This window comes from Parasteatoda tepidariorum, chromosome 9 (genome assembly GCF_043381705.1).
Source record: "Parasteatoda tepidariorum isolate YZ-2023 chromosome 9, CAS_Ptep_4.0, whole genome shotgun sequence".
Classification (NCBI taxonomy): Eukaryota; Metazoa; Arthropoda; class Arachnida; order Araneae; family Theridiidae; genus Parasteatoda; species Parasteatoda tepidariorum.
This window is the reverse complement of record NC_092212.1, coordinates 88,508,636-88,530,169: the sequence shown is the minus strand read 5'-3', so window position 1 is coordinate 88,530,169 and position 21,534 is coordinate 88,508,636. Positions and strand designations below refer to the sequence as shown.

At 30.7% G+C, this 21,534-nt stretch overlaps 1 protein-coding gene across 4 annotated transcripts in view; it reads right to left on the bottom strand.

Moving 5' to 3' along the window:
* LOC107445073 (RNA-binding protein Musashi homolog 2) overlaps positions 1-21,534 on the bottom strand; it is a 168,580-nt gene that overhangs the window by 138,929 nt on the left and 8,117 nt on the right. For 3 of the 4 annotated variants that reach the window (XM_071185994.1, XM_071185996.1, XM_071185995.1), the window contains exon 2: positions 18,109-18,252. The exons of the other annotated variant lie outside the window; for it this stretch is intronic. In XM_071185994.1, coding sequence (XP_071042095.1) covers positions 18,109-18,110 — 2 coding nt within the window. In that variant the 5' untranslated portion in view covers positions 18,111-18,252. The remainder of the gene's footprint in view (positions 1-18,108; positions 18,253-21,534) is intronic. 4 annotated transcript variants of the gene reach the window in all.

The window sequence follows — 21,534 nt, the reverse complement described above, 5'->3', positions numbered from 1 at the left end:
TGATCCAAGAATCGACAAATATATTCTTAATGCAATGTGAACGTTAGGAAAAGTATTCACAAGTTTATCTTTAACATTGTTATCGATCGAACTAATCATAATGGTATTATCGATATCAACTGCAATATCGGTAGTATGTCGGTATTGCAGATAAAGTTCGATAAACAAATTTGTAAATTAAAATCCATATTAATAAAAATGTTAAAAAAAATATGCAAGAAAATTTTAGCCTATATTTTGGAAAGAGGGGAGGAGTGAGGGAAGGAGGGGAGGGTCCAAAAACGGCTATGCCTAGGGCCCACGAAAGGTATAATCCGGCTCTGTCAGAGACTGTGTAAAAAATTAGTAATTCAGTTAGAGTAAATACTTTCTGTAGAGAAATTTTTAAACTACTCTAGCTTATTAACTTAAAACAGTTTTTGACAAATGAAATTTTTTAAAAATGTATAATTATTCCTTTTGAGATTTATCATATGCTTTTATGACATACTAATGTTGCAAGTCAGTAAATAAAAAATAATTTCACAAAAAAGCAAGCGTTCAACTAAATGATTTGTTCATTGATTTAGTGAATGGTGCCTACATGCAGCATTTTATTTCTTAAATAAAATATAATTTTTCAGACATGAAATTCTTTTGTGCCTTAAATGAATGCAATGCAAGCATATTTCAAATTAAATAATAATATATTTTATAAAATTTATATGCTTTGGTCTTCAGATGGATTAATAACAAATTATGTAATTTGCAAAATAAATTTATTAAAAATGTCAAAATGTAATTACTGTCTTTGTTCAAATTTAATGTAAATTGTAAACGTCGTTAGAAATAAATATTTATATATCTCAAATATATTCAAATGTCAATGTGAATGAACATATGGGTGATTCTTTGAACGGAACAAAAAATTTCTTAAAATTCAAAGTCTTTAAAATAATCTAAATTTATTTAGCTATATTTATTAATATATTATAGACAGCAGTACTGTTTATTGACATTCGCTCAGGAAAAAAAAATAAAATAGAAATTCACCAAGTTTTGAATGCCAGGAAAATGACATATTAGCTCAGAAGTTAAAAGAACAGTCATTTTAAGCTAATAGTAAGTTACTCAACTTAAGTCTTCGCGTTAGATGGACCATGAATTGCTTAAATTAATTCTTTTATCCACTGTAGAGGGAATCGAAAATGTTTTTGTTGCTGATATGTACAGAATTAAATTGTGCATAATAATCAATCATTAAATAAAAAAAAATAACTTTGATTACATTCAAGCATCTTACAATCTTACATAAACTTGGTATTATGTTAATATTTGCTTTCTCTCTTTGCATTCAATTGCTTAAAAAATTTTCTGGTAACTGTTTTAATGTCCTGGCATTCATAAGCCAGGGAAATGACAGCCAGGATAATGACAATTTGCCATTATATAGCATTTAACTTTAATTTAACATTTCGGCCTAAAATGTTTACATTCCGCAGAAAACAACAGGATTTCCTGAAATAACTCTGGTAAATCTATGTAGTTTATATTATTAATGATTTCAAGAAGACAGGAAATTAACAATATAAAAACCTACTCACCTTGAAAATTTTTTTTGAAATAGGTTTTGAACCAGAAAGTTGGTGCTTTATTCATGCAATAATACATGTTCAGATAGGATGGTATTCTAATCAATCTATTAACAAAAGTTATTGATTGCTGGCGCTATCTATTTTGATTATAAATTACTAAATAAAAGACGCCAGGAAAATGACATATCTTCTTGTGACAAACAAATTACTGACAGAAAAAATTATTTTCAACAAAGTTTTTGTAAATAAAACCCTCTGCGTATATTCTAGAAATGCTTACAACGATTGAGACTAAAAAAAATTAGATATTGAATGTTTGATGTTGGATGTTTGAAATTGGATGTATTGCAAATTAGATGTTGGATGTTTTGAGGCTAGTTATTATTGGAAATATCGCCTGTTACATACCAGGAAAATGACATTTTGAAATTCAATTAAATTTTTTAAATATATACAAAACAGCCAATGCTAGTACAAGGTCATTTTAAAATACTAACAGCAATGTTATTTATCAATGTTATTAGTATAGTATTAGATCTTGAAGCAAGAGGCTGTAAATTGTCATATTTCGTGAGAATCATCCACATAANTATATATTCGGTGAACCCGTGCAAGCATAATTAAATTATTCCTTTTTTTTTCTATTCTTTAAAATTCAGCCTTCAGAGCCAGAGGGTCACAAGTTTCCCAGATATACTATAATAAGGATTAACAAGAGTTTAGTTGCAGAATTTCTTGTTATTTTGTTAAAACAAAATTTTTATTTATTTTTATTCAATTCATTTTAGTCTGAAATAATAGCAAAATATTATTATATTGAGGTACTATAGATGCAAAAATAATTGTTTGCATAGCAAGTTTCCATATCCTTTCCGCTGATATGCTTAAGAATGACGAAATGATTTGTATTTTATATACTGAGATACATATTTTATATACTAACTATTCATCCACAAATGTTGCAGTTCTAGTTATCATTTGAAATAACTGTCGGCGTTTTTAATTGCTTTAAAATGAGCGATTTAATTCAGCGGAACTTTAATAACAACTCTGGTGTAGCTATATCACTCCATCAACTCCACAGCATTATCACTTTATTTCAAGTTAAACCCACTTTAAAAGAGAGAGTAACATCAAGACCGTTCACCTTCCAATGAGGTGAGCGGGTTCGAATCCCAGCAATGGCTGGTCGATACAAATTCCGCATTCGGCTTGCACTGATTACAGTGCTGACGCGAAATATCCTCTGTGGTAGACGGATCATGGGTTAGAGTCCCCTTGCCGTCAGACTAACCGTGGGAGGTTTTCTTCTATATGTAACGCAGATGCGTGCTAGTTACATAAAAAAGTCCTTCGCGAAGGCAAAGTTCTCCCAATACTTGATCCACGAGCTCCTTGTCCTCTGGATTAGGTTCCCAATGACAAGGCTACGGGGTTGAACATTAGTAGTCCTTAACCCAAAAATTGGGTTGGCTATTCAACCACGGTTATAAAGTACTGGTCCCCGCATTGAAGCCGCCATTTGTGAATTATTTTTGCTTCCGAAAACACCCATTTTGACATACTTTGGGTATCGGCTGTATACTGTTTACGGTTAAAATTGTGGTGATTGTCTTCTTCCAAGCTGCTAAACATCTGCAGAAAATAAAATATATATATTTCAAAATATATGTATGTTTTTAGTTGTGTAATAAGGATAATTATATTTTAATTTTCAGGTCTCTGTAAAATGTGGTAAATATTTCTTTAACCGCTCTTACTCTGTTAAGTATAGTTCGAATTCGTCTTAATATTCTCTCTGCTACTAGTATGTATGATTTACAGAATCGCTTTATTTTAAGAATGAGTGCAGGTATGCAACTACTGATTCTTACTTTATATTGGTTCTCAAAAATAACTTTTCTGAATGTACTCTACATATTTTATGATTGATGCTATGTTATGATTGGACTCTGATATGTTATGATATGATTATGATTGACTTACTGTAGTTATAAATTTTAATATTAATAAATAACAAAAATGGTGGTTGGCAGCGTACACCGAGTAGTGTAACATCAGAACTTTCTAGGTTTTTGCATAACATCAGAAATTATCCTTGGGTTTTAATTTAGTTGAACACCACCTTAGTGTAAAGTTGCTGCCACCGTTTTTAGTGCTCAGATACACGAAAATTTTTTATAGTGTATTTTATTCTAAAAATAAATATACTGACCCTTATTTTATATCATACTGTAGTTATGAATCTCAGTGTTACTGAATTAAAAAAACGGCGGATGCTACTTAACATTAAGTAAAATAATAATAAAAAACATTCTTTGTGTTTCACTACACTGGGAACTTCACTTAATGAAATACACCACAGCCAAGGGTTAGCTTTTACTTTGGTGTAAAGTATTTACCGCTATTTTTGTGGTGGATATAAACTAAAATGTTTCTAAGATACGCGTTATACTTCAATGAAGTAAAACTAATATGCATAAACTATACGAACGCCGTTAGCGAAATATTTTTCGATCTTTAAAAGATCCTAATCTTGTAGCGATTGATATGAAAACTTCTTTATCTGCTTCACACAATTGCATTTGACTTTAAGTACATGCTGGTCTTTTATTATATTTTTATTTTATTACCGTCGTTGAACAGCCGACCCTATATTGGGTTTACGACTACTTATGTTCAACTCCTAAGCCTCGTCATTTTGAACCAATCCAGAAGACAAGGGAACTCCTGGATCAGTAACCCCAGAGATATGCTGGTAATTATAAGAGCCACGATGGCTCAGGGGATAGAGCGTTCGCCTTCCAATGAGGCAAACTGGGTTCGAATCCCAGTCGATACGAATTCCGCATCCGACTTGCACCGACCACAGCACTGACGTGAAATATCCTCAGTGGTAGACGGATCACGGGTTAGAGCAACACCTCCTAGAATAGAGTAGGCCTCTGCACGGGTTACCATAAATATCCTTTAGTAGTCCAAACGTAATGATATATTTCGTATTTTCAATCACTGCGCAGCTTAGTACTCCGAACGTAATGACATCTTTCTTATTTTTCATCAACTGCGCAGTTAACTTCGTCACATCGGACTACTAAATTGATCCGTGCTAAGGCCTTCCTTCTTCTAGGAGGTGTTGGTTAGAGTCCCCTTGTCGTCAGCCTTACCGTGGGAGGTTCTCGCGGTCTTCGTCTCCATGTAACGCAAATATGGGTTAGCTCCATCAAAATGTCCTCCGCGAAGGCAAATGTTTCCCAATACATGATCCATGAGTTCTCTTGTCTTCTGGATTGGGTTAAGGCTACGGAGTTGACCATTAGTAGTCGGAAATCCATAAAATTGTGTCGGCTGTTCATCGACGGTTATAAAATAAAATAATCAACATAAAGATTTTCTTTTTATATGAAAATTAAAATATTTTTAATGAAAAAGAATCAGCGATAAAAAAAAATCTCCTAAGTAAGTGACAAGGAAAGGGTTGAAACAGATTTAAAGAGTTATTTAAAGTGTGATAATAAATAGTTAATTATAATTACTCGCAGATTAATTTTTAATTAATATTTAATGATCTTAGAGAGTTTTTTCATTTTATCCAATTCATCTAATAAGTATTGTTAACAAAGTGACCCTGCTTGTGCTTTCCACAGTTAATAAGAAAGAAAGTTTAAAAAAACTCATTTGTAAAATATTTACAAAAGCGTTACGAAGTCAAGATTCGGTGTGCGACTTTTCGTAATTGCCTAAAGATTCTGAAAGAACAGAAAAAACAATAAAGCGAGCAAACAAACAAACAAACAATGGGGGGGGGAGATTTGGGAGGTGTGAAAGCTTTTCTAAACAATTTAACGAGAAAACTCTCTTCTAAAGTTTCTGTGAAGTGAGGGAAAATAATTAGGATGCCTGCCTAAGAGGCGTGGGTGGATAAGATCCCTAAAAATAACACACACACACACAGAGAAGTGTTGCATCACACATGATTGACAGCTCGCCTGCTTTTCCAGTTGACAGACAATCAGTTCCTTTTGTCAAGAACTTTGAAAGAATTTCCTACAACATTTCGTTTTTAAACTCTTTTAAGCTATTAAATGGAAAAATCAAGACGCCATTCATGTTTAGAAAACATTTTTAAAATAACCAAACTTTTTAATGTTTTGAGTTATCAGAAATAAATCATTATAAATCAATATCAATGAAAAAAATAAATCATTTTGTATGCATATCAAAAATGATCCCTGAAAATGAAAAGTAGTTTAAAAAAAAAACATAAATTTACTGAAAGTTTATGGTTTTATTTCTTGGTATAACTTATAATCTTAATATTTGTTATTAGCAACATATGCTATTAGTAATTTTGAAAAAAAAAATCTATTTTTTAGAATAATTTTTCGTAATTTTTTTCAAGTGTTTTTATAAAATGCGAAATTGTTCTTTTAGGTTCCTGAAGATTAAATAAGGTAATACATAAACTAAACGTAATACAGTTATTTTTTACATTTTTTTTAAAAAACGTGAAAGGGAAATAATCACTTAGTAAGAAAAAAACTAAGTCTTCCCTTTAATTGAGAAAGGGAAATTTTTTGTTGTTGATTAGTTGAAAGAGTATATTTAAAAAAGAAAATGCTTAGAAGAAAAAGAACCTTTTGTGTCTATTAAATTCTATGTTTGTTAATTTACGCAGAATGTGTGGTTGAAGCGCAAGCTGAGTATCTAAGCTTAAAAAAATATTACTTGTTTCTAAAAAAAATGTGTGGTAAGTGCTTCTACGTTTGAACTTTTAAATGCTTGTAGATATGAAAACTGAAATAATCAGATGAGCTAAAAATATAAAAATAAAAATTGAAAATATAAAATTTTAAAAGTGTTCTATATAAAAGAACATTTCATAAACTTAATTGTTGTTACACGATTTTAAAATTTTAAAGTAGCTTTCTTAAATAACCATTTATAGTGAAGTCACCGCATGTAGACGATTCAAAAAAGCATAAGCAGAAGACCATCACGAAAGAAATGAAATGTCTTCATTATTCCCATCTATTTTCTAGAGGGTGGCTCTATTTTTAGGGTCAAGAGTTAAAATAGAGATTAAGTAGAAACGAGTTAGTCGTCGAAATGAAACCTCCGCAGGTCAATCCTGCTATTCTCACTGTAAACACTTCGTACGTTCATTTTAGCATTAAAAACTTTGAATAAAACTATAAATTTCATAATGTTACAATTTAAAAAAAAAAAAACGCTTTTTCTTGCCGCTTAAAGCTATAAAAAGTGGTGACTGACAGAAAGTATAAATGTTTTATACTTTCTGTAGACATAAAAATTAATAATATTTTCTAGCATATTTCTTCCAGTTAATTGCCAAAAGTGAATGCAGAAACATTTTAATTTAAAATATATATTATTTGCAATATATGTTGCAGTGGTGGTTACGATTGAATAATTAAATAGATTAGATGAATTAAAATTAATTAATTCGAACACTTTTATTCGCCTTTCTGATCATCCTTGCTCAATGCATAATTTAATGTTGTGCTTTTCAATAATTATTGCCGACATTTAAATCGGTTCAGTGTTAGATTTTTATTACTAATTTTGAGATTTGGTGACTAATTCGATAAGCTCACCGAATCAAAAGAACCAATTTGAATGCCAGTTTCAACAATAATTATTAGAAAATTGAGATAAATAAAAGTACCTGTTCAAAGACCCAGTATTCATAATAGAGGAAGAACCTTTTTGGGTCCTTATGTAATGCTCCTCCTTTCCTAGAAGTTGGATCAAAAAAGTCGCGTCTTTTAAAACTCGATTTCTCAAAAACTATCCAACCGATCTTGCTCAAATTGTGAATTTTGTTGCGCAAAATTAGATACTTTAAAATTATGTAAATCTCTTATACCTTACAATTCAAAATTTTATTCAACTATTTTTGAGTAAAATAAGAAAAACGATGCATATTTACTAGAATTTGATTTTAGATGGAATTATTTTTTAACTCAAAATATCATCTGCACTAATTAATTAGCATATTTGCACAAAATTTCGTAAAGTTAGATTAAATATTTATGGAGATATGGAAATATTATGGAGATATTAAGTTTGTAAATATCCAATAAAACATTAAAACTTTTGGATTAATTAAAAATTGGTAACCAAATTATTAAAAAGCTTTACAATTATTATCATTAGCTTTAAAATTTGAAAAAAACTACGCATTTAAAATTAGTTCTTTTATACAGCGCATGCACGGAAAAAAATTTTTTTTTTAAAGAAAGCGAATTTTATTGTGAATTGTATTTGGCAGCTATTAAATAAAGTCTGATTTGTATATTTTAAAAACTTACAAAGTTTCAAGTAATATTCAGATTTGTTTTTTTTTTTTTTAAATTTTCAGAAGAAAGCAGAGATGATAAGACGTTTTCTACAAAAATCATTTTGTACCACAACAAGTTTTATTAAAAATGACACTAACATTGTTGGGGAGCATCCCCCATAAAAAGATCTTTTCTTTCACATGTTTTATTTCCTAATACCATCACACTTTGTAGTCCGGATCATCATTAGATCAAAAAGGATATTTGTGGAAAGCCCCTTATAATTTTGAGCTTTTTTTTAGAGAGTACGCAAACTACTTAGAAATTTACTTGAAACTTTTTAAGTTTTTAAGATATTCAAATCGGATTTTTTTTATTAGTTTGTAATACGATTCGCTAAGAAATTAAGAATTTTTTTTCAATGTTTCCGCGCATGCGCAGTAGAAAAGAACTATTTTAATTGCTCTAATTGCTATTTGATATATATATATATATATATATATATATATGACAAGTATATTAAGTAATGGATTTTAATAGTTAGGGAATCTTGAAACTCATGTTTCATGAAGCTCTTACAAATATCGCTAATATTGATAAGTTTCAAAATGAAATAGTTTTAACTTTGTCTTTGTTTTAGTCATAGTTTTAATTTTGATACCATTTTGCTTTTTTTCTCATAAATCTTTAAACAGTTTTTGAATGTATACTTCTAGAGTTTTTCAGAAACTGATAAATAAATGTTTCAAAAATGAAAATGTGCTTNCGGTGTTAGTCCTAGAAATCCCATAAATATATATATCCGATATTGGTTTCAAACTCGAAATGGTTGCTGTCTTCAATGACTACCCATAAAGGTTGGACATTTTATGATTCAATTTTTAAACATATATATTTTTAAAGATAAAATATCGTTGAAGGAATACAATTCATATCGTTTGAGGCACTCGAAGAGCACGTTTTTCAGAAAACAATGACCGCATCGCAACAAAAACTGCAGTTACACTGAAGAGACCACGTTTTTGTTCTAATGGAAAATGTCATAACGACTTTGATTTGAAGCTATTACGGCTGACGTCACATACAATCCTCTTCACCATAATGACCATCGGCTCTGCTAAAATATTCATCGACCGATCTCCAATTTTTGTTCTTTTTACTCTATTTCAATACAAATTCATCAGAATTAGTAATTAAAGTACGATTCAGACAGCAATTTTAAAAGAAAAGTTTTTTGAAGTATTACTTTGTTCTTTCTGAGAAATTCTGAAAAGAAACATTTACTCTGCAATTTTCAACATTTTGTTTGAAACCCTACAAAATTCTGAAACTTAATACGATTACTCTGTCTTTTGCATCTTGAATTTATCTTCATGGTAAATTTTGACTTTTTTCACTAAAATTTTTTTTTATTTTCTAAGTTTTCGTTTTCATATGAGCTGGTAGTGTTTCCATTTCTGTAAATTCTTTTGAATTTGTTAAATTTATTTATATTTTCAGGATGTTTAATGAATTCGCTTTTAAAATCAGAAATATTTGGGAACATTAAAAAAAAAATTCCTATTGTTTAAGAAAGTTTTTATTCAAAGTCAATATTTCGTATCTATTATTTTTAAGTCCAAAATTTGCTCAATGTTTTTTGAATATAAATAGCAGACCTGAGAAGAATTTTAAAAATGCTTTCTACAAGTGAAATGTCTAAAATATTCTAAAAATATATAGTAAACATTTTTTGGGACGTTTGACTACATGAAATGTTATATATGTATATATCAATCGGCGAGTGGAAATGTTCGTGCTATTGCAGTGTTAGGTAGGTAACTTCATTTACGTCACTATAGAGCTGCACAATGGGCTATTTATCGACGTTCTGGGAAGCATCCCTGAGGATGATCCGAAGACTTGATATCACAATTTTGATCCTCTGCACAGGGGATGGCTCCTCTGCTTTGGTAGCCCGACGACCTGAGCACGAAGTCGAGCACTTTACGGTAGAACAGTATAACGAGGACTGATACCGTGCACCCTCGGTCCCTACGAAGGGTGATCGAAGTGGTCACCATCCCGCTTACTGACCGCGACAAGTGATGTTCGATTTCGTTGCTCCACTGGGAACCGTGTCTTAACGACCTGTTCACCATTGTAGTGGGAGCCATTGCAGTGGGCAAAAAAATGATTGCATCGTTGTTAGTCATATAAATCTCATGTACAGTCTTGATAGTCCGGAAAAAAATGGCTGTTAACCAGATTTTTCACCCTTAAAGGCATGTTCAAACACGTTTAAGGCAAGAAAAAATTTGATCATGGGTATCGTAATATGATAAAATTAATAAAACTAATTTTTATTGCAGGGTGACAATAGTTATAGAAGTGTGCCTTTTAACTTTAAAAGTGCTACTCACTTTCATTTTTGTTAACGAGAATTGATCTTTGAATTGATGTTACATGAAGGATGACAACACGAGCAAAGAGATGACAAGGGAGGAGGAGAAGAAGTGGTGAAGCAAGTAAGGTAGACGGGATCTTAATTTCAGGCATTCATCATCAGCTCGTTAAACACTAACACTTCAGGATAAACAAACAAATGAAAAAAAAAATAATGAAAAGACGAGAAGGAAAGTAAATAGCTCATGTGCCAGTCGAACAATGAAAAACAAACGCAGTTTTATTCTTTTGTTAGTTACACTTGAAATTCTTTTTTTTTTTATCATCGTGATTTTTTAAATTTAGAATAGCGATAGAAAAACCAATAGTAAAGGGATGTCATGAAAAGGGGGCAAAGAAAAAAGCAATATTTCTTAATATTTTTAAGATGTAGTAAAAAAATAATTATAATAATAAAATTTTAAAAAACTATTAAAAAAAGTTTTGTTGAGTTTGAGACAACAATTTATACAAATTATAATTTAATTTTATTATTTATGTAGCAGAATAAATAGATCCAAAAGGGACGAAAAGAAAAAAGAGGTTTGAGACAAAAATTGAAGGAAATTTAATGTAGAATTTAATAATAAATACAGTATTACAATATCTGTATTACAAAAAAAGTCATGCAACCAATAGTAAGATCTATCATAGATTTGCATTTTTTTCTAAAGTGATACTTACACAATCAATACTTAGTAGGATGACCCTTATTTTTTAAGACATCTTCACAGCGTCTTTTCATCGAGTGAACGAGTGTTTGGAGTTCATCTTTCGTAATCACATGGTGCCAAGAATCAATTATAGCTTCAATAAGTTCTTTTATTGGATGGATGTTTTTTTCGTACAAGAATTTTCAAACGCCGCCACAAATTTTTAATTGGTTTGAGATCAGGGCTGTTTCCTGGCCATGGTAATATATCTATGCTTTATTTTGAAACCATGCTTTGCATACTTTTGTTGTGTGGCATGGAGCTGAATCCTGCTGAAAAATAAATGGTGCGTTGTTGGGGAAGAGATCCCTGATGGAAGGTATCAATTCTGGTTTCAGGACAGTTTCGATGTATTTTTTGGCATTCAGGATGCCATCAATCACTTGAATTCGGCCCACACCATCTGCAGACATACATGCCCAAATCATAACATTTGTTGGGTTTTTTGAAGTTGCTTCAATGCAATCAGGATGAAGTGCTTCACCTACTCTACGTCTCACGTATTTTCCACCATCACTACCAAAGAGCGATATTTTACTCTCATCGCTCCATATTACTTGCTTCCATCGATTTTCTGACCATTTTTGGAATTCTAGCTTGTAGTTCAAATCCTGATAACCTTCTTCTTGTTGTTGTTCTTGAACTTACTGCAATACCAGCAGATTTCATTTCACATCTAATGGCATCTGATGAAATTTTTCTATCTTGAAGGCTTGGCCGTTTAATTTTTCTATCGGCAGTAGCACTTGTGCATTTTTTTCAGCCTGATCTGACTTTATTTTCCACTGATTTCGTTTTTTCATAACGTAAACAGAACTTTCGTACACCAGAACAAGTCATTGAACCACCAACTTGTCTTGCAATTTCAGCATAGGAGAGGCCATTTTCTCACAATATGACAATTCGGTTTCTCTTTGTAGATGTCAAATTAGTTCTTCCTGTTGATGACATTCTTTAAAATTAGTTTAATTAAAAAAAGGACTTTAAATATTCAAGAACAGCAATATTCTATCTATAATTTAATTGTACTAGTATGCATCATTCCGCAAAATATTTCTACAACAAGAACTCTTTTACCATCCAAATAACCTAAACTATAGTTACAGATATTTGGTTGGTCCTAAGTACAGTGTTTGTGATTGGCTAGTATGCTTTTATTACAAAGCACGTCCTTATTCAAAACGATTTGTGTTTGTTTGTTCTACTAAAATGAGCATAACTTTTTTTGTAATACAGATATTGTAATTCTGTTTTTGTTATTAAATTTTACATTAAATTACCTTTAATTTGATATATAAACGTTTGTATTTAAGTGACGTTGTATTTAACCTTATTAAAAGCTTTAAATACAATAAATCCCCTGGTAGAACTATTTTTAATTATAATGATATTCGCAAAAGCTTAGGAAAAATTAATAATATCCGATAATGAACGCCACTGTGAAGAGGAGAAATATTATAATTTTGTTGACAAACATCATAAACATATTATTACTGGTAATTTAAATATTATAGAAAACTTAGAGCTTAGGAATTTATAAGACACAAAATTTAGACCCAATTGCAAAATATCAATTAATAAAATTCTAAAATACTATCTTAATGATCTCAATAATTTTTGTTTAAAGATATCAAATAGATTCTTTTTACCTTTAGGTATGTTAACAGTTTGGAAATGGACTGTTTCCAATTATTTTAAAAGCCTTGGCAAATTTTAATAACAGCAACAATTCAAATTGATTGATCAATTAAGCAACTAAAAACATTTTTTGCAATTTCCTAACATAGACAAAGCTGACAATAATTATGTAATCTTCTGCAAGAAAATTCCATATTGAACTTCTAAATTCGGAGTTAAAAACAATAAAATTTCAAGATTAGTAATTTAAATAATAATATTATCATTAAAAAAATTAGCTTTATGTAAATGGTTAGAAATTAAAATTAGCAATATGCAATTTCCTTAGTTAATTATCAGTTCAAAATTTCATAGAATTCCTATAAAATTTAAAACAATCATATGTTTTCGAATAACTGGTGAGATTAAAGTATACTATGTCAAACAGTAATGTGTATTATCGAGAAAAAAAATTAAACTCCAAACCCAATATTATTTTTTTGTTAAAAAGAAGAAGAAAAATTTAGTTTTGCAGTTTGGATTTTTTTCTTCCGTTTTAACTTTACCACTTAATGGAATGAAGATACTATTTAAACGCAAACTTTTTATCCGATACTTCTGGATTTTTGTGGTTGTTGTTCATTTTTCTTTCTTCCACACCCACTATTTTTTAAGTATTATTTTGGTTCTATCAAAATCCTTCTCTTGCTGCACCCATAAGACCAGAGATAATAGTAATTCGTGGAATCCTCCCTGGGGGTGTTATCTGCTCAACCGTCTAGCAGGTTAAAATTGTACTCTTTTTTTTTTCTTTCTTAAAAGTTATGGAGAGGAAGAAAAAAAAATTACTTCTGACATGGTGAATGAAAAAATTCTAAAAGCTCGATCCTTTTTCTTCTCTTAATACTTATGGATTTTGTTTTGTAGGCAAATTCGATTATACACTCTTAGAAATTTCTCGAAAAAAAATGGTTAAATAGCAATTTATTTAATGGTTATTTTACCGTATTCAATCAAAAGAGTCAAATAATCATAATTATAGAATAGTAATGAAACTTACTACTACTTATTAACTACTTTCACTTAATACTGTTAAACAACCAGAATTTCATCGCACCCACTAGGACCACCTAATGAAACTACTTGGTTCTTTGCAATGGCGTACAATCATAGCCGAGCGGGTAATTCTGTCAAACTCATGACCGTCAAAACTGGGGGTTGAGTCCCAGTATTGATACCACACTATTTTCTCCGTTTCTTCAACACAAGAAGAATTTACAGTGTCCGGCACTCTCGAATGTCCATCATCTTACGAAAAGCCAAGCTCCTATGCCTAGTTAAATATTTGTATTTTATTTTGCGTTTTTGAAAAATGCTAGTAATAAATGGTTTTAAAAAAACTTGTAGTCTTGTACTCATGGTTTCATAACCATACTATTTGTAAATGGTTGCAAAACCATATAGGTAAAAAATATTCCTTACCTTAAACTTTACGGTTAATGGGATGAATAGACGGCTGCGAGTTATTTTACCATAATTTTAGAATGAAAATTCTAACAGTGTAGAACAGCGTTTCCCAAAGTGTGGTACGCGCATCCCCAGGGGTACGGGAACAGTTTAGCAAGGGTACGCGTTCTTATGCGAAATATCTTGCAACATATGAAAATTTCAAAAACTTTATATAAAAACAAAACTAGCCATGAAAATTTACGATTACGTATTTTTCTATTGGTTATTTTTTGCAGAGTTAACAGTTAATAATTAGTGGTGTAAACTGCCAGTTCAGATTTTTAACTTTTGTGCATTTCTTATAGTAAAAAAAATACATTCATTTTTTTATCAGTGGTACACAGCATTATGAAAAATTTAGAAAGGGGACAAAAAATTCATAAGTAAACACTGGTGTAGAAAATCGAAAAGTGGTAAATGGGACATATTTTAATGACATTGAATTTTTTAAGTGAAAACATAAAACCGAGCGCAAAATATGATTTCAGCGCTTAATTTCCCTTCCATTTAAAGGTAACAGAAATGCAATAGAATTTTGATTTTTGAAAATATTTTAAAGGAAAGAGAATATAGTGTTGAACCATGTTAAATGTGATTAATTTCATTCTAATATGATAATATTCCTTGCTCACTTTTTCTCAACTTCAACAGATTAATTGAATATTCTTCTTTTTATGTTTTTCATTTCGTTATTTTATTTCTTTCTATTTCGACACATTTGGAAGAAAAATATTTAAAATATATAATAACATAAGAAGCTGCAGCCAATTTTTTTACGTTATTTTCTTATCTAAATCTTCTTTATTTAATATTCAAAGTTAAACGCTTTCTCACACTTCACTATGTCTTTACTTATTTTAAATTTAGATCATAAGTATGTATAAAATCAGATATTTTATCTTCCCTTAAGCGAACTGTGAGAAACATTCTTTTCCCTCGACCTATTCAATAAACCAATTTTATTTTGTTTTATAGCCGTCGTTGAACAGCCGACCAGATTTTTGGGTTTACGACTACTAATGTTCAACACCGTAGCCTTGTAATTTGGAACCAATCCAGAAGACAAGGACACTCCTGGATTAATTACCCAAAGGCATGATTTGTTATGAGAACTTGGAGGACTTTGTGACTCGACGAATTTAACGTGCACCCGTCTTCATTTACAACACGGGGAGTTCAGCGGGAATTGAACGCTCGACCTCTTGGACATGGACCTAGTAATTGTAATTACTCATATTTCTCTTGTTCCCTAATTTGAAATATTTTATAGATTTAATTTGTTAGATTTTCCCTAACTTTTATTGAGGAGCAATTCGATAATGTGTCACATGGATGATCCCTCTTCATGAATATCCCTTAATAAATAATAATTAAGTATTGCTAGGCGTCTGAAACCTGCTTACTTCCACCTCTCGGCGGCCTTCTGATATATATTTAAATATATATTAAAATGTATATTTAAATTTATATAGTCTCGTGCAATTTTAAGACATGATATTTGAAAATTAAATATTAGTGGGACCGGAAAGCAATATAGTTTCGGTGCATTAAATGTTAGTCTTAAAAACCATTTAATATTTTTTTTATCCATTTCGATTAGTTTTTGATCCGGCATTGAAAAGTTGCAGTTAACGAGGGTGAATACATTATTTATTAAAAATAAAATCTTGATAAAAGATGCACCGAAACGACATTACTTTCCGATCTCCTTAATACAAAAGCAATTCTCACATGAACCCGAGCGTGGTGAATTTAAAAGCCGTCTATTCTCTTCAGAAATTGTGTGTGTGACATTTTAATCGTAAGTCATATTTTCACACAATCTTATCACAAACATATATTTTTAACTCAAATTTTTTGGGGGCAATAAAAAGAAAGATTTAAAAATCGAAATTCACAAGATGAATCAATAAGCCTTATTTTTATTTTATTTCTAATTACGCAGCTCCCATTTCCCAACAAGAAGACAACTAAAATGACTTTTTGAAACTTGAGTAGATTCTTTTCTATGGTAGTTGAAGCAACTGCGAAAAGAAGGGGGGGAGGGATAGAAAACATTCGATTTGGTGATTCAATTGAACCTAAACAACAACTAGCTGGAATTAAAAAAAAAACTCCGCTTTTTATATAAAGAAAAAAAAAAGTAGTGTTGAGTTTCTTAGTGACTGAAGTCAAAATTTGGTAAAACAATGCAGGACCGCAGGAAAAACTTATGCGATTGAGGTTTTTTTTTTTTTTTTNCATTTTTTTTTTTTTAGTTACCTTTTCTTTTCTATTTAAGAGAAAAACAAAACTCTGAAATAGTTTGTGATCTTAAGTTAAAATTTAGTTCATGAAAAAGTTGGCATCCGTGTTGTTAAGGAAACAAAAGTTTCGATCCATTTTCAGTTCATACTATTAGAGTTCACATTCTCCCTATATATCTTGTTCAAATTTTCAATCATTCATAAAATACTTTTTATTCATTCACTCAACTTCAAATATGATTTTTTTTAAACTTGTAGTGGATGACAATTGATGCTAATACAGTTTTTTCAAACATTAATTCATTCATTAAATGTAATGAATTAATTTTAGTTTCATATGGGAGAAAAAACTGTAATTATTTAATGAAAAGTAACTAAAATAAAATTTTTCTTCAATGAGCTAAGTAGGAATTGACTTTAAAATTTTGAAGTGATACTTCTTATGCGACTTCCAACAAGGTTGCGTTAAACGTTTAACGCTACATTTTTATTGGTCGGGAAATCACGTGGTAGGATCCAGTTTTCCCTCATTCATTTCAATATTGTTCTGATTCTCACTAGCATAAAAATAATAAAAGTCATAAAAGTATTGTTTTTCTATAAATATTTTTTTAGTTTGTTTTGATACACATATAATTTAATAGGGTAGTATTTTTTATTTTCAAATTTAGTGGATAACAATTGTAAAAAATGAGTGAAAACAATCCCACGGACAATGCGACGGATTTAAGGTTATGTCAAGGTACGTCTCTTGTGAATATCAATTGATTGTTAGGTTTTCTCTTCTGAAATTACATTATGACGCATTCACATACATTATTAATACAAATACATTTTCCAGGGCGAGACGATGAGGCAACCACAAGCACTTCCACTGGTTCAAGAGGTCCACGAGGGAAAAATGCACAATATTACCGTGATTACAGAGCACGGAAGCGAGCGGAGCAGGAAAAAGAGTCGTTGAATAGAACTAGTGATCCTTCTACGACTGCTGATTCTTCTACAGTTAACGTCGCAGGTTACGAAGTTTAACTTCCTCCGCACGGAGAGACTCCACGCACTATTTTTTTTAATATTATATTACTTGATATGTATGCCACTCGTTGTGCAGTGAAAACAATAGTTGGAAATAACAGAATTCACCAGTAAAAAGTTGAAAGATCAGAAGCTTTTAAATGCATTCATTGCCACATTTATAAAATTTATTGAAATGATTCAAACGATATAAAAAAATGTTCCATTATTTATTTGCTTTTAAAACTGTTGTAACTCGACACGATATTTGCTAAAAAACGTGTGAGTAAAAAATATGAAACACCCTGAATAACTTTTGATTTGATGATCACTAATACTTTATCACTAATTATCACTAATACTTAATTATAATTAATACTTAATGTGGCTCAAGAGCCTCACCTGAAATATAGTAACCGAATATAGTAATAGTTCTCAAGAAATCTAATCTTTTAAAAAAAGTCGAATTTTTTAATTTTGATATCTTGCGAACTATACGAGTAATTTCCATGAATTTTTGCCATCGAAAATTGCAATATTTTAAATGATGTACTAACAAAATGCTAATAAAAAGAGTACTTGTTTAGAAGTTATTGGGGTATTTGTCTGCATTTATTTTCACATGTAATATTCCAATTAAATAAAGTAGTGAGATCAAAAAGACATCTAATAGTTTATGCATAAAAAAGTATGATTTTTCACTTACATGTTGCATTGTTAACATGTTGCATGTGGCTGTGACACGTTAAATTGTTGACTTGAGAGGTTTCCATGCATTCTTGCACTGAATCAAATGAAAAGTCCGTAACAATTTCGAGATGATAAAGTCAAAAGATATACTCCGTCTACTCTGAAAATATATTGCAATAAAATATTATTACGTTTGAGATTCAATTGATATAATTTTTGCAATTGAATACAAAGTTTTAATGGCTTGAATATTCAAATTCAGTCAACAAACAAATATATTTTATATTTCATTTTATAACCCTCGTTGAACAGCTGATCCAATTTTTTTGTTTACGACTACTAAAGTTGACAAGGCTACTATACGTAGCCTTGTCATTTTGAACCCAATCCAGAAGACAAGGGAATTCCTGAATTGGGAGAAATTTGCCTTCGTGGAGGAATTTTTTTGATGGAACTTTCCCGCATTTGCGTTACATGGAGAGGAAGACCACGAGAATCTTCCAAGGTTAGCCTCACGGCAAGGGGACTCTAACCCATGATCCGTCTACCACTGAGGATATTTCACGTCAGCACTGTGGTCCATGCAATCCGGATACGGAATTCGTATCTACCAGCCATCGCTGGGATTTGAACCTGGTTCACCTCATTCGAAGGGGAAAACTTTATCCCCTGAGCCATCGCGGCTCAAGAAACAAATATAAAAGAAATAATTAATAACATCCAAAAAATATCTTTAATTAAAAAAAAATTGCTATGAAATGCATGGCAGCATTTGCGCAGGGCGCAAAGAAAGGACTAGCCGGAATAACTTTTGATCTAATGATCGGATCTTCACTTTCTAAGACTCGATCTTATCGGGATTCTGAATCGGGGATTAAACTCAAATATGCTAACTAATAAGTGCAGACGAAATCAGACACAAAAACGTACTTTCTCTGAATAAACATACCTTTTTTTCAATACATTCGGATTTCTGATCCTTAGACGCATTCTGGGAAATATGGTCCCGATAATTTGGTCAGTGTTCCAAAATTTTAGTTTTTGAATATTTCGTTATATCTTAGGAAATTTTTGAACGAATTGAAAAAATTTCACAGAGTTAGAAAATTCATTTTTTCCGAAGATAATTCCATGCAAAAAATTATTCTTAGTAAATATTTATTACTTTTTATATAACTATCTATTATTTTGTAAATGTTTATTACATTTTTGTTTTATTTGATCTAAAAATTTTTGAATTGTAAGGTATGCAATTTTTGCTTCATTTTCATGAAGATAATTTTGAGAGGTAAAATACAAAATATGAGCAAAATCAGTCGAACAGTTTTTGAGAAATGGAATTTTAAACATCTGATTTATTTAAAATTAAATTTCTCGGAACTGTTTAGAGATATTGGAAGACCAGAGAAGTAATGGCGTCATAGCCAATCTTCTGGGCATTTGTAATAAATAAATAAATTTCTCGGGAGCTATTCAGGCGATTTCACTCACATTCCGCTTTTTGCTTCTTAAAATTATCTTCTTTAAAATAATACAAAAAATTGCATAGATTACAATTCAAACATTTTTCGACCATTATTAAATGAAATAATAATAAATAAAAAATGTTTACTAGAAGTTATTTCCTGCATGGAAATATATTTGGATAAAGGAATTTTATAGTTACGTGTGCAAAGATTGCTCAATTTGCTTGAAATGTTCGGGAGATAAGACGAAATATGTCGAGACGTAAAAAGTAAAATTAAGGGGTCCAAACTTTGGAACTATCGGGGCCCTATTCCTTAGACTGCGTCTGTCCCTGATATTTTAGGAGACAAAAAACCGAATCCGTCTATAAAAAAAGATAGGTACAAAAATAAAAAAAGACGAAAAAAAAGATGCTCTGAGGAGGCATGTTTTTGTGCCTGATTTTGCAACTTAAAATATCGTCTGCAAATTAAGTTATTTAAGGCCTATTCAAGGTCAACCCCTCGAGCCGTTAAGATTATGTTCTAGAACGCGAAAATCCAAAAGCTAATCAGAATGGTAAGTTTTTTTTTCTTGGCACATTGTACACTAAAAAAATTTATATTTATGAACGAAAGTATTATGTATTTTCCATAAAATTTCTGAGTTTTTGTTAATTAATACTGTGCGCAAGAAAAATATCAAGTGAGTCTAAGGTACAGCGGTATTTCGTGAACGAAAAAAATGTAGATCAATGTTTTTTCAATTGAATGCATTCGCAACTGAGAAAGTTAACGAACTGTTATTATGATAGAGTTTATTTAATCCTTAAAAATATTTTTGCATCAAAAACATCAATACATTATGCTTACGTCTTAATTTATTTATGATCCTATTTATTTCAGTGCAGCTGGGATTCTTCTTCCTGAATGTTCTTTAGACTTGCTTTGGATATTTGTTCCATTGAATCGAGAATTTCAAAGGAGACAAATGTGTTCGCCGTTATGAAATGTCCTCCCCTCTTCAGAATCAAGAAAAAGAAAGACGTTTTATAAAAAAAAATTGCAAGGTAATGAGGTACATTCTGACTATTTGCAGTTTGCCAAGATTAAAAATAGCCGCCCGAAGACAAAAATAACGAGAAAATTATTATTCGATGGATGGTAGCAGAACACGTGACAACCCAAGGATTGCCAGCTTATCTTCCGCTTTTTTTTTCTGGATTATTATCACCACCGTCTACTTCATTTATCTTAAGGTTCATAAAAGTGCTGGCAAATGAGGTCCTATTTTCAAATGCATTCAATTTTTCTTAAACCTTATTATTTTTATATTCCTACTATTAGTTCGCAACTCTCCCTATATCTTGTTCACATTTTCAATCGCTAATAAAATACTTTTTTAAGGGGAGTTTCTGATGGGTTAAGCGTTAGTCATTGTTTTAATTTTTACTATAAGCGATTTAGTTTTTCACATATTTAAAAAATAACATCAGTGATAATGTCTAACTTATAATGTTAACTATTCGAACAAAAAAATAGTTTATTCCTCACATTTAAATACCGTCATTCGGGGCTACTTTGTGCAGCGGGGGCTACTTTGTGCAAATTCGAATTTGGCATTTTTCAAGTGCTGCTATTCAGAATTATGTTTATTTCACGTTAAAAATGTGTGGAATTTGAAGATAGAAGTCTCTTCTATTACTACAAACATTTTTTTGAATTTTAAAACAATCTCAGAGTTTGTTTCGTTCTTCCAATGTCAACAACTTTCCGAGGACGTCGGATGTCGAAAAGTGTGCGAGGAAACTTTAGCTGTGAAATGCAAAGAGGTTGATAAAACAATTGTAATAAGTGCAAAATTTTTTATTTATATATTAATAAACAATTGTATCATGTTAGCGTTAAAAAAATTTGAAAATTAATAACAAATAAACGGAAAATGAAAAAAATGCACTTTGGGGCTACTTTGTGCAAAGTTTCATTCGTTTTTTTTT